The sequence below is a fragment of the Solea senegalensis genome, linkage group LG6 (assembly GCF_019176455.1).
Source record: "Solea senegalensis isolate Sse05_10M linkage group LG6, IFAPA_SoseM_1, whole genome shotgun sequence".
Taxonomy (NCBI): Eukaryota; Metazoa; Chordata; class Actinopteri; order Pleuronectiformes; family Soleidae; genus Solea; species Solea senegalensis.
In genome coordinates this window covers 23,396,026-23,410,676 of record NC_058026.1, presented here as the reverse complement: position 1 = coordinate 23,410,676, position 14,651 = coordinate 23,396,026, and the positions used below count along the sequence as shown (strand labels likewise).

At 40.7% G+C, this 14,651-nt stretch overlaps 1 protein-coding gene across 1 annotated transcript; it reads right to left on the bottom strand.

Moving 5' to 3' along the window:
- Positions 1-566: 566 nt before the first annotated feature.
- LOC122770578 (WW domain binding protein 1-like) lies at positions 567-10,322 on the bottom strand. Its single transcript, XM_044027517.1, has 6 exons — positions 9,823-10,322; positions 5,978-6,022; positions 5,530-5,574; positions 4,483-4,630; positions 3,645-3,806; positions 567-2,434 (listed from the first exon to the last, which is right to left on the bottom strand). Exons 1-6 carry the CDS (start codon positions 9,871-9,873, stop codon positions 1,395-1,397), a joined length of 1,491 nt encoding a protein of 496 aa, XP_043883452.1. The 5' UTR covers positions 9,874-10,322; the 3' UTR covers positions 567-1,394.
- Positions 10,323-14,651: the final 4,329 nt, after the last annotated feature.

Here is a 14,651-nt window from a genome sequence, read left to right as displayed (position 1 = left end):
TAAAGGTCCCGTGTGTAAGATCTAGGAGGGTTTGATGGCAGAAATTGAAACTTGAAACCACAAACCTGCTAGAGCGGGCATTTTGAGGCAGAAACTTGCTACACAATTAGAGAAGATTGCATCCTCTCTGTTATGCTATCACAATCTGCAGTCTCGCCGTTAGATGTCACCAATTCTTACACGCTGGACCTTTAACAGTCTGAAACATCTACATATATATATCGTCATCATATCACGGTAAAGCTTTGCCACCCATACATTTTGATCGATGTTTACATCACCTTCCATTAAGAGAACAACAGGAGACACGCTGTAAAAAAAGTCACACACGTCTTAAATCAATCACTATAGTTTCCTTCTGTCAATATTTCCTCCGATTAACAGAGAGAAGTGAGCTGGTGAATGAAAAAAAGTCACTCTACAACAAAGGAATCTTAATATTTTGTGGATGCAAACTTGCCAAAGTTTTTCAAGAAGTTAAAAGACAGTAGAGTGAAATGATATATATATATATGTATATATATACATATATATGTATATTTATATATACATACATATGTATATTGTTGAAGCTGCTCCTTTCAAAATAAAAGAAAATATCTATTGGTGATAATCAGTGTATTTTGTGATAACAAGTGCTGATCAAACAGTGTGGGATGACGGAAATAATGCTGAGTACACCGTTATCCTGCTGTTGCTACACTATATATATACACAGTTGTGGTTCCAAACACCTCAAAGTGAAAGAATATCTTACTTTGCATATGTTGTTCAACCAAAGATTGACTTATCAGCTTCTCAGATTGTTGAAATTCAATCGGCACTAACTGTGAAACAATCTGTATTTATATATATATATATATATATATATATATAAATATAGAAAGCAACTAGAAAAGTAGCTTTTAAGTCTATAAGGTAGATTCCATTTGTCATTATCCTACTTTCATTCCGTTTCTGATATATCAACCGTTGACAACCACCAACTTTGAGGAATTTCTCTGGGGAAAAAAAAGCTAATATTTAGCAAGCAGAGAGATACAAAGTCAACGGTGGAGGGCTGGTGGTACACTGACACTAAGCTACGTGTAAAAGATTTGTTTTGATTAACATGCAGGAAAATGATGGAGAAAGAGAAAGAGAAGAGACTTTCTCCCGAACCTCTAAACAACTCAGCCAACTAAAATAAACAAAACCTTCCTCTCTAAGTTCTGAAACAGAACCCAAAGAAAACAAGAGGCTCCATTCATCCTGTCTTTTGATTTGTAACCTTTCTACAGTAGCCCCCCCCCCCTCTTGTTTTAATACTTCTCATTGGCCGTCAGTGTACGAGGCCTCCACAGTGACAATGGCTTTGCACCAGAGGATGAGGAGATGCTGCCACGCTGCTCAGCTCAGTCGTCCAGCAGAGGCAGCTGCCCGCTGGCCTTCACTCGACGGGAACAGTCCATGCTGTCGTGTAGCACGTCCTCCATCTCCTCCCCCTTCACGGCCTCTTTCTCTCCTCTCCCCAAATGCCCCTTCTGCAGTTCCTCTTCTTCCAGATCCTCTCTCTTCACATGACAGCGACACACCTCAATGCCTGAGTCACCTGTGAGTCGCCGGTGCCGGAAATGATCCTCCTCGTCATCTTCGTCTTCCTCCTCCTCCTCCTCCTCTTCTTTCTCTTGCTTCTGCTCTTCTTTGCTGTTGCAACGCGTGAACACAGCCATATTTGAGGAGAGGAGAACATGCTTAGGGGGCAGCAGCGTGGCCCTGGGTGTCGGACCGTGAGGTGAGGCCGCATCTCCTTTCTCGCTCTGGACTGCGGTGGGTCCAAGCGGGTCTGAGAGGACAAGAGGATGGACTTGACCAGACGGGAGGGAAGATAAGAGGATGAGGGGAGAAAGCGGCAGGCAAGAAGGTGAACAATGAGAGTGTAATGGAAGAGAAAGGGATGAAGCTGGAGGTGAGATTCCTTCACTGCCATTAGAGGGACGTGTCTGCACGGGGAGGAAATCTGGTCTGGCTGCAGGTATGACATCAGGTTGTGATGGAAGTGGGGGGGAGGGTGTTGGTGTGTAAGTGGCCCCTAGTCTTGGAATAATGGCACAGTCGCCTCCTACCTCACTGGGTGTGGAGATGTGGCTGCTGTCGTAAGTCTCGTCGGTCACCTGCACGGAGAAGGAGGTGCTTGAGGGGGAGGTGAGGGAGCACGACTCGCAGGAGCAGCTGGTGTAGTTGTCAGAGCTCTGGGAAGAAGTCATGCCACTGGGGCCGGGGTCCGGATAGGGGGGGCAGGGGTTACGGTGATGGTGATAGTGGGGGAAAGAGGAGCTAGGCCCCCCCATGGTACCAGCCTGCAGAGCAAAGACAGAGCTGTAAGGCGGAGGAGGGGTGCAGGGCTGCGCAGCCACCTCCTCGTAGGACGGCAACTTGAAGGAAGCCAGAAAACCTGCAGCGAAAGAAACATCAGCTCAGATGAGACAGCAGCTCCTCATAAGACTGTAGAGATGCTACACTTTTTAACAGAAAACAAATCACTTTAAAACACTAGAAGGAAAAAAGAAGAAGTATTAACTGTGAAACTACAGTATAAATCCTGATATTGCTTATTCGTATAACATATACCATTTTATTAATATATATAGTGTTTTATATTATACTATAATATATATAGCATTTTTATACTATATGCTATTATCTGAAGTATTGCATGTATTTGATAGTATAATTAACTGTGATATTCTTTTCTTGATTAAACCAAAAGCAAATGATACATTTCTTGAAACATTAACCCATGAGTCATACGTATATTATGTGTGTTAAATGGGACAGCAGTACATTACATGCACATCGGTGTGTTTGTTCTTAGATAACTGCTACATATGGCGCCCCCTGCTGATGAAAAATAAATACTATCAGGCCAAATAGAGATACAGATATAGAAAATTGATAATAAATACAAAAAATAAAGTGTTTTAGTTTGGTTCACTTTCAAAACAGGACACAGCACAAATGTGAGCGTTCAAATTAACATTTGTTTGTCTTTTCAAATCCCTGGATTGCAGAAAACAGTGAAACAGAACTTCAAATACTTTTGGAAATTGGCAACTGATACTTTCAAATCTCCCTAAAAGAAATAATGACATATCAAATATATCTCATTCACACCCCCCACTATATATTAAAATATATCATTTTGAGCCACAGGCTGGTTAAAAAGGTAATAAAGTACAAAATGTGTATCAATCCTTAGCTGAAAATTTGAACCAACAAGCAACCAGCTGTTTTACTGAACCTCATATTTTTAAACGAAAAAAATATCTTTGTCGTACATTTTTTAAAAAGCAACATGCAACATTATGCAACACAAGAAATCAGGAGACAAATATTAACTGTGTATAGACACACACACATAGTAGCAGAGTCATGTCTTGTCACTGTACATAAATATGCTGCATTCAGGTGGGTTTTGTATCACTTCACGTGTATGAAGGGATTCAGAGTTCACTCGTTTTTTACAGATTTCTTTTCTGTATAACAGACATTTATTATCTAATGTGTCTTTTTAACTGGAAACACTTGCAGACATTTGCAGCTACCTGTGTGTAGAACTACGCCTTCTACAACTTTGACTGAAATGTGTGCTGAAGTCAACATACTGAGGTCGAGCATTGAGGACGGGTAGTTGCAGGCTCCGTTGTAGGCGATCAGGTTGATCTCCCTCTGTCTCTGCTGCTGCTGGATCCTCAGCTTGGCTCTGCGGTGGCGGTAAGCGCAGAAACAACTGAAGAGGATCAGCGCCGTCCACAAGAGCCAAAACCCTGAGGAGAAACAGAGAATGAACTCAAATATTTAGAACTATGAATACAAACATCAAGGTTCTCATCTATAATCTGTGGTTTTAAATATTTCACCTCAGAACAAACACATTTTAACATTTTTTTGAGAGATACTGTACCAAAATATGTACATCATTGATATTTGCCCAGTGTTTTATGTCAATTTATTTAAATAAGAATTCTATTTTAACTACATAACAATAGGTGGGCTAAAGTAGGTGCTTATGTTATGCATCACCTACTGTCAATACACTCCCACATCTCGCAGGGTTAACAAACGCTGTCAGAAATTCTTAATCCACATCCAGAAATGTTTCTTCTAATGGGTTAAATCCCCAGAATATTTCACCCAAATCCCTCTTTTAACTTTTGAGTTATGCTGATCCCAGAAAGTCAAATATGGCTAAAAAATATTATCTCCTTGTGGAGTTAAACAATTCTATTGTATTTATAATACAATATATCATACATGTGGAAGGTAAAAAAAAAATATTATATTGCAATAAAGGTCAACATTAAACATAAAATATTAAATAAGTAAGATTTAATGTTCTATAAGTTCAAATGTATTTAAGGGAAAAGCAGAAATCACATTTCTGTTGTCTACTTCTCTGTCCCAGTTTATGGCAGTGACACAGAAATCAATTAGTTGACTCACACCAGAGTTCATAATAGTAGGTACAGCAGCCCGTCTCTCCACAGCAGTGTCCGGTTTCACACAGGTAACCTGGGTTATTGTTCACACCGGGACAGTACTTGGGGCTGACTACAGGCTGGCTACCAGACCCCGGGTGCTGCTTCACCACCTAGTGGACAAAACACCACATGACAACACATATCCACAGCTGATATGACATATCGTGTGTTCCTGCACAACTGAAGCTGTCACGGTTGGTGTTGTTTTCCCTTCGGTGGACGACTCAGTTACTCAGAGAAGCTGAATTCTGAGCTTTTAAACAGAGGATTGACTCATGAAAGAATCTCTGCTATTACCTGACTGAATATTCATACTTACTGATCACATCATGATATATATGACACCTATAGACGTGGCCATGGCAACGTGCTGAGGGTCACACCATGCATCAGAATGGGGAACTACGTGGAGAGTGTTACTGGTGCCAGACAGGCTGGTCAGAGTATTTCAGAAACTTCGGATCGACTGGGATTTTCACATGTGAGAGAAAATGACCAGCGAGCAACAGGCTGGGTTAGTGTCAGAGGTCAAAATCATATAATCACAACAAATTTGCTGCAGCAGCAGAAGAACTCTGCAGGTGCCACCCCTGCCACCTGCTTCTGATAGATATCATGTGTGCCTAATAAAGTGGCCGCTAAGTGTACACATACACTTACATGAGACCTTGGCTGGAATAATCTTGGTTTTAATTAACTGATCAACATTTTGACATGTTTTAGCAGGAGATGCACAGGTGTTACTGATCATATTAGTGGTGGCGCTGGCCCTGAAAGTGTGAAAGCTAAATGGAACGGAGCCCAAATTAATTTTAATATAAACAAACTACCAACTAACAGGTTTGGTGTGAGCTTAAACATAAACAAAACAATGGACGACTGAAAGATGCTTACATGCTTTGTTGAGGGTGATAAATGCATTTTTTTTCACATGAATCCGTAATATTGATTACCGTGAAAATCTGTGAGATTATTTTATCAGCTACAAGTTTGGAGAAACAAATCTCACCTTATTAACTGTGCGAGTGTCTGCCTCCTTCTGAGAAACAGCAGTCTAAAACGAGAAATGAAAACACCTCGGTGAATTTTACACTTCCATCCTATAGTCAATTAGCGAGTCACCGTGAAGGACACGACGCAGACATTAAATATTAGGTGTTTGACACATCATTAAAAAAGGATGAGACATGACAATGCTCAGGAAGAAAGATGTGCGTGGACAAGCTCAGGCTCTTCGGCAGAATCATAACTCGCAGTAATGCAGCAAGAGGAGGCTGCTAAATCTGTTCTATGTACATAGTTACCACACACAAGACTCTGGAGTGCTAACAAATAATTATGAATTGCCATAGCAACCACAGTGGTTACGCTCCGAGGCTTTTCTCACTCATGCTGTCAGTGTTACATTATCCAGGGGAATCACAGACTGAGTAGCGGATGAAGGTCGAGCTCCGTACCGTAGCTGTTTCGGTGCCGTGCAGCCCCTGCAGGGACATGGTCATCTGCAGAGACACAGACATGGGACAGACACTGGTTAAGATGGAGCAGTGAGGCAGAAAGAGACATGAGAGACGACGCAAATACAAAGAACAGAGATCTGCAGCACCGAATGATGTGTTCCCACACCATTTTCGAGCAACTAAATGTTCCAATCCGACGACGCTGACTGCCACACAGAAGATGGGAAGGTCAATGGCATAGAATAACCGGGTTTTTGTTTCTCTGTGAGACACCAATGCCCAGAAACTCTCGTGTATATGTTCTCAGCCCTTCAACACAGCAAATTTCAACACATTTCAGTATTTATTATTTATTTATTTTCATAACGAATCAGTCATGTGCTCAGTGCATGTATTACTGTAAAAACTTTATCTATTTTAAAAATAGTTTATGCTATATGAACAACAGTCTGTAGACACAAATGCATGGTGGGGTAGTGGGTCAGCAATGTTGCCTCATAGCAAGAAGGGGGCTGGGTTTGATTATCAAATATCATGTTTTCAAGTAAGGCTGAGGTCAGGGTTAGGATTAGACCAGTAGTACTTGTGGTTAAGGTTAGAGTGAGTCTCCAGGAAATTAATGTAAGTCAATGCAATGTCCTCTGAAGTCATGGCAACCAATGCACACACGTGTGTGTATGTGAACAGCCATTAATTGACAAAATACCAAAATTTGAAGCCAAATTTCATAAAGCAGCCAGTTCCACATGCTGCTCTGAGACTGAAGTATCTCTTGGCTTATAGATGTTTTTTTTATTATTATTATTATTTTTTATTATTATTTACTTGAGTGGGAACATTGCATGAACATCAATATGTAAGATTAAACCCATTTTCTAATTTAATTTACAGTGTTTAACAGGTTTATTATCACCATCCAAAGCCACAGCAGCCCTACATTAACAGCACTGAATATTATCAAAATATTTTTTCAATCATGTTTCTGTAATGGTTAATACACTGGTATGTAGAAGCGCTTTAACCAAAATTATATTTCTAATGCTAAAATAATAATAATAATAATAATAATTGTTAACTGTGAATTATTAAATTGACTTGAAAAAATAGTAAAGCACATTATTATTTCTTGATTAAAATGTCAAATTATAGTTATTTACTTGCATTCCTGAAAAATGAGTTTTAACGGTTAAATGTTATACTTGATTAATTTCTGACTTCACAGTGAAGTTTAGTGAGTCAGGTCAAATGTGAGTATAAAAAAAGGTGAATTCAGTTTATTTGCCAAATAAATAACTATAACATTTTAAGTTTTAAACACGTTTTTGAAGGACTTAACATAAAACATTTATGTTTTTATGACAGGTGGTCTAATAAATAAACCTAATTTAAAGTTACTGTTGCTAAAGTGCTTAATGTATTGCACATAGCTTTTGTGAGATAAATTGCTCTCATTGTACTGCCCTTAGATTTGCAAGGCAATTGTATGAGCCACACATTGCCCTTTTATATTAACTTTCAGAATCCACTATTGCTATATAAACATGGACATGGTCAAAGGTCATTAGGAAACCACTCGTTGTGTGCTATATTAACACACAACGTAAATATTCAAGAACCCAACAAAATAAGGCCAAAAAAAAAGGGGAGGGTGATCGACTGAATGTTTCACACTTCACGCTGAATCCATTTAAGACCTCCTGAACTCTGTATGCCCCAATATGTGCGAGGCACCAGATCAAAGCAGCTGTCACATATAATAGAGTTTCTATGCTGCAATGAAAGTCATAGTCAGGAGGGGAAATGCTCTGGCATGGATGTGGAGTTCCTGTGGTAAGCCCACCACACATCATTGACTATATGTGTGCGAGTGTGAAGAGCTCATTCAGGTTTCCCCTGAGACCACAAACTAACCACCAATGATTTCCACCCGACGCCCCTGAAGCTCCCAACAGAACTGCACTAAACAGATTATCAAGAGAAAAAAGCTTGGATACATGCATATGTTGCATGATGTTACATAAGATGTCGTCAGAATAACTAACTTCAGGCGAACTTCCTGTCAGTTGCTCGCCTGCTTCCTGCCTACGACGCCTATAAAAAACACTATATATTTGCGAAAGTTGTAAGATTATAGAGTTATTTTAAGTTTTTTTAAATTGTGGTTGTATATTGACACCTCGCTGATAACATGACCTCAACAAGTGCACCCCCACAATCATCATCACTGTTTCCATAGACCCCGGTGGCGTGGTACTGCTGCGACTTAACAGGAAGTGATGGGGGGGAAGGGGGGGGGGCGCCAATGCACTGGAAGAACTGGTTGTGTGTGTGTGTGTGAGTGTGCACACACATGTGTATATTCTACACATAGTCTGTATACTTCTGACTAAGTGATGCAAATTTGTGGACCGTGTGTAACTTGAATATTTATCATATGGAGTATTTTATATGATGTGTATTGGAGGGTGTTGGGGGGTGTTGCCCTTTCACACTCGAAACTTGAAGTTTAGAAGCCACTCACTCTCGCACACCAAAGTCCATAGAGAACATCTGTGTTGTCAGCATGCAGAGATGCAGAAGCTGTTGAACTACTGCTGCCATGTTTCAAAAGTCTGTGTCAGTAAGGCAAATCTGTACAAAGGATTTCAAACACCAAAGTCACAAGATAACATATTTTAATTTACTCATGAAACCAGCCGTGGAGCAACAACTGCAATGTGCTTTGGTGTAAAATTGATGATTTTCTCTAAGGACTTTGGTGTGAGCTGTTTTTAGAGGGTATCTAATGGCAAGCAAGAGTGCTGTTTGTAAGTGGCTAAAATCTGAGTCTTTCTGTCCATGGTGCCATCCATGTTGTCACTGAGAGCCAGTATCCAGCTCCCATGTAGGGTCTATGGGAACAGCAATGAGTGTGGGGGTTCACGGTGAGGTCAGTGTTCCTAATGTATCAATAACACTTACAAAAACTCAGCTATAGTATTCACATATATTTTAAATAAAGGATTCAAACTGCGCTCATCATGTGGACCAGGGTGCAACTCAATATAACTTATTGACAGACTGAATTCAAGATAATTAGAACATGTCTGCCAACAGTGAAACAGCAAGAACCAGACTCTTTAAATCACACTTTAATAAAATCTCATCACACACTCAAACAATACAGAATAATGACCTCACAAAAAACAGCCATTGGCAAGGGAGCAACAGGCATCAAGTATTTTTGAGTATTAAACATTTACTATTGTGGTTTGCATGTGATTATACAGATGTATTCTACATGATGGCCTTCGATTCCTTACTTTCTGAAGTGAAAGACAGTGTCACTGGATGTTGTCCACTGACCTCAGCATCACATGCTTTGCCCTGCAGGCAATCTTTGGCACTGATAAACAAACACATGGGAACCATGACTGACTTTCCTGGAGACAAACCATTCACTGCAGTGGAGCAGATGTTGTTGGGGTTTGTTTTGTTTTTTTTGTCATGGAGCAACATTGTGCACAGTAGAAAGAATAAAGGATGGAAACAGTGTCTCAATAACACAAACAACACAGGCAGAGGGGGAAACTCTGCTGCAGTCACTGAAGACCAGCTGTTGACAGCTACCTGTGTGTCCGTGTGCGTGTGTGTGTGTGTGTGTGTGTGTGTACTTGTTTTGATTTCATTTCATCTGAGGCTCTGATAAAGTGAGGATTTGGGATGTGAATCGTGTGTAATGTTGTATTATGATCATGGGCAGGGATCATGTTTTAGTGAAGGGTGAAGTCAATGCAGTGTGTGTGTAGTGTAGTGTAGTGTAGTGAAGAGTGGTGTAGTAGTGTGGTAGTGTGGTGTATTACCTCCTCCGCCTTCAGCCCGAGGCAGAATGTCAGCTTATTCTCAGGATCCATGGTCAATGATGAAAAACCAAGCTATGCACGGAAATAAGACTGCGGATGTTATTCTGCTAAACCTCCATCACCACTGTCCCTCTGCACTCCACAGTCGCGCCAGCCTCGCCATCCGCCATTCCCCCCGGTCTGTCGGATGGACGTGTGGACAGACTGACTGACTGACAGACAGACGGACGGACGGACAGACGGATGCCCCTCCTTGCCTCCGCTCGCGCACACCGGGCTCCAGTCAGAGCTCCAGTCTCCCGGATCGAAAGCGTAGCACAGACAGGGACGCTGTTTTCACACAGCGCAGACGCGTCGCCCTGCCGTCGACCGCGCTTTGCAGTCGTGGGACGAACGGAGATGTTTCAGCCGCTGTTTTTTGCAGAGACGCTCAGAGCTGAGCATGATGTCATGCTTCTCCTTCTTCTTCTTCTTCTTCTCCTTCTTCTTCTTCTTCTTCTTGCACCAGCAGCAGCAGCAGCAGCAGCAGCGGCTTTGATTGGCCGGAGCTCCCAGCAACAGGCGCACAGAGGCTGCTTCAGTCAGCCGGTGACCCGTCACACCAGAGCACCAAAACATACACACGTGTGCGTGTGTGTGACGCAGAGAGTGTGTGTTTCTGTATGGGTGTCTTTGTGAGGACATTTTGACTGGTCCTCATATTCTGTGACCACTTAAAAGGGTTTTGTTTTTTTTATTCTCATAAATTCACAACTTTATTCTTGTAAATTCACGACTTTATTCTCGAAGTCTGTGATTTTTTTTGTCATAATTATGGCACTCTCCAATGACTGGAAACACAACGAAAGATAGATTAAATCTCCCAGCAATCTGCATTATTACCTGTTGTTTTCCAAACTAAATGAGCACATAGCTTTTTTTACTTTGTGAATAAAGAGCTTTTGAAAACAAAGAAATACAAATAAGGGACAACTTTATCATCACTCTTGTTTGATGTTCTTCTTTTTTATGTCAAAGGATTATACAATTCCGTGAATATTATTATTTGATTTATTGTGCGTAGTATGTTAATTTGTGTGAGCAGTTGATATGCCTGTAAAATAAGAACATGAACGAGAAACAATGACAGACAGTTTGTGTCCGGCGTCACCAGAGAGCAGCAGACTACATGTTTTCACATTCTGAGTCATTTCTGAACATGAAGGCGGAACATCGTTGTTTTGGAGCCGAAAAATAATATTGTTACTTCTCTAAGTCCTTTTCAGGACCAGTAGTACCCATAGAGACTGGAACCTGGTCCTAATGAGCCAGAACCTCATTTCTGAGGAACCAGTTAACTTTAGGGCCAAGATATTTATTGTGGACAGATTAAGATTAGGATTAGACATCAGCTGGTTATGATTATGGTGAGAGATAACACTTTGTTTAGTCTGTCAAAATGAATAGAATTGGCTGGGAAATAAAAGGTGAATGTGATCTCTTTGTAAAGTCTGCCTTTGTTTAAACAGCTCTATACTGTTTACATATAAATGTGTCCATCGTACAGAATGTGTACAGAGTCATTATGATTTTCTAAAGCATGATGGAGAAGGTGTTTGGTCAGCTGCTGTGTTCACTCAAATACAAAACACGCTTCCTCTGACCCAGCGAAGCAGAGATGGGAAATAATGTCTTTAAGTTTTGTGAGAATTCATCATTTTCTGCACATACATGTATCTACTAATCTAAGAAGGATTTAATACAGAACAACATCTATGTCACACTACTGTATGCACAAAAGTGAAGCGTGGGCATGTGCAACATCATTTAGAGCACTGTTTCCCAACTTTCAATCTGGTTATCGACTAAGTTACAACCATGTCTGTAACCCCTAATATCATTTTTGAATTGGTAAACAAATCATTTCCAAGAGATGTTTGGTAAATGAATTAAAACTTCCATTTTTTTATGCATGTTATTTCAGGTCAGACCTTTGTTGTCCCTCAGGGGGGGAAATGCTGTTTGTGTCGGTGGTTAAAAAGACACAAGACTGGACACGAGACATAAGGACACAAGACAGACCACAAAATATTGTAAGCAGGCTGCCAAACAAATTCAACCACAAAAGCCCAAAGAAATATCAGCAAAAAAAAAAACAGTTCTATTTAAATCACATCTGCATACATCTAAGATTGAATGTTAGGGTTTCTCCTCTGTAGGTCCTGACCCAGCGTTTGGAAACTAATGATTTACAGGAAATACAAAATGAAACTCACAGGGAGTTTGTGTGTATTTCCCACTAAAAGGTTAGACATGTGATTTACAGTATGTTAGACGCAGTCATGACAGTGACTTTACACATTCTCCCTAATCAGGACACTTGTAGGTTACATAACCAACGACCTGCCATGAAGTACGTGGCTTTTGGAGCATGTCTCTCTTACTCTCTCTCTCTTTCTCTCTCTCGCTACTTCTCTTTTATCTCATCACCCGAGTCGTCCACCCTTTCCACAGAAGGGGAGTAGTTACGGTACAAAGCAGAGACAACACATCCTAAACAAAACAGTTTTTGTAGTTTTCTCAAGGAAAACATGAATATTTCGTCCTCATGTGATGTTCAAATAACATCGTGAGAACCACTTTCTCGACACAAGGACAATTGTTTTCTTCAATAATCATATTTCTGCATCTTTTCTGATATGGGTGGTGATGTTTTATGGTGACACACGTTGACAACAAATCATTTTATCCATTTGTAAATGCTTGAATGGAAACTTCCACTGTCACGCACTCACATATTCTCAGAACTCTCTTACACACACAGTGTGTTACGTGCTTCAAACACAATGGTTCATGCTGTAGACTTTGACGCATAGATGTCAAAAATAGAGTTTTTTATATGACAGCAAGGAATGCTTCCAGTATCCACACGGTCACTGTGTTATGATAAAGCCTACTCTTAAACTGACAGTCAGGTGTCATGACAGTGAAAGTAGATAAGCACAAAAAAACACATGTGATTCAACTTTAAGCTTCCCTTTTCTCCTTCTTAACGTCCACAAACGAATACTTTTAATCATTTGCTGTCTGGGAAATGCAGAGTGGCCAGGTGCTGCAACCACAACACGCAAGTGCCTGCGCTCACTAAACTGTCAAGTCACATCCTGTGCCTCATGCGCATGTGATATTTGCAAATGCCACTGTAAATGACAACGCAGAGCACCACGAGTCCCCGAAGGCAACGCAAAACGTGTCATTTTCCAAACTGAAGAAGAAACACAGAGCTTTTTCTTTTTCGAGTAGCATGTGCATCTCTCACTGGGCTCTTTTTTTCACTGACATGCCTGCAAATATGATCAATTTCACATGTTATATTTCATCACTCACTCAATCTTCTACGGCTTTATCCTCCACATGAGGGTCGGAGGTTCACTGGAGTCAATCCCAGGTGACATAGGGCAATAGGCGGGGTACAGCCTGTACACCCTGGACAGGTCAACAGTCCATCACAGGGCCACATAGAGATAAACAACCACTCACTCTCACATTCACACCTACGATCAATTTACCTAATCCCCAAATCTGCATGTTTTGGGACTGTGGGAGGGAACTGGAGAACCTGGAGAAAACACACACACACACACACAGGGAGAACATGCAAACTCCATGCACGTCAGGTTTATTAAAACAGTCCGTATTATATACCTCCAGGATTCAACAATATAAAACTATGGCTATAGCAGAAATAGCTCATTCGCTCAACCTGATATCAGTGTTTCCCAAATCCCAACATGAATCTGAGGGAAAATAAATAAACAATCTCAAATACATCAATGTATATATTGTTAGTTCACCGTTGACTTATGGAAATACACTCAATACTTGAGTGAGCAGTGAAATATATTGTAGAAAACTTTGTTGTTTTATTTCCTCCATGTTTGGAAGTTTACCACGAACGAGGGACACTTTTGTTTGGGTCTGTTGCCTGTGTTTCCATGGAGACGTCAGTGTCATTTGCAGAATCACATTTAACCCCGACCCCCACAGCCCTAAAGAAGCACATTAGCACTCTTGAAAACACATATTTGTTCATCTAAGGAATGTTTTTATCCCAACTTTATCTCTGGTCATTTCTTTCAGTAATGGCTAATAATGAACGTAACGTTTAAATATAGCTTATAAATAACCACTGTCACATGACATTACACAGCGCTGATTAAATCTAACAGCTCCCCTCAACATTCTCTTCGTTCTCATATCACCTGGTGATTCATTTTATGTCAAGACGGATGGAAGCAACAGCAAAATTGAGCTAGTAAATTGAGCTCACAAATTGTGCGATTAATTAATTATGATCTGTAATTAATTGATCTAATGAAAAAAAGACACAGTAAAGTTAGAGATTGAAAATTAAATATGACTGTAATTAATTAATCGCAATTAACGCAATACTTTGACACAATAAGGCCCACAAAACATGTCAGAGGTGAACTTGTCTGCCTCTTGTACCCGCCCGCCTCTGTGCTGCTGCTGTATACACACAAACGCTCCCTCAGTCAGGTCTGATAGTACCGCTTGACAGAGCCCATTATCAGATGAGAGACATGGCTTAACATTTTTTAGATGCTTCAAATGTTTCTCTCTCTTTTTACATGTGAGTGGTACCTGACGTCGAGCGTGAGGCCTTCAGATTATCCCCCACCTGTCACTGGTTGAACCAACCTTATTTACTGGATAAGTGCCTCTGTCTGTGGCCTCTTTAATTGAAGTATCACCGCGTTGTCATCAGCACTGTAAATCAGCTGTCCCTGTGCTAATATCCCCACAGCTGTCAAACAAGAGGAGACAGA

Bases quoted from the DNA above. Each gene is read 5' to 3' on its own strand.
- LOC122770578 (XM_044027517.1), bottom strand. From the start codon at position 9,873: ATGGATCCTGAGAATAAGCTGACATTCTGCCTCGGGCTGAAGGCGGAG. The intron at 4,631-5,529 runs GTGAGATTTGTT...TTTGTCCACTAG, and splicing joins ACACTCGCACAGTTAATAAG to GTGGTGAAGCAGCACCCGGG. The intron at 3,807-4,482 runs GTGAGTCAACTA...GTTTCTCCTCAG, and splicing joins CTACTATTATGAACTCTGGT to GGTTTTGGCTCTTGTGGACG.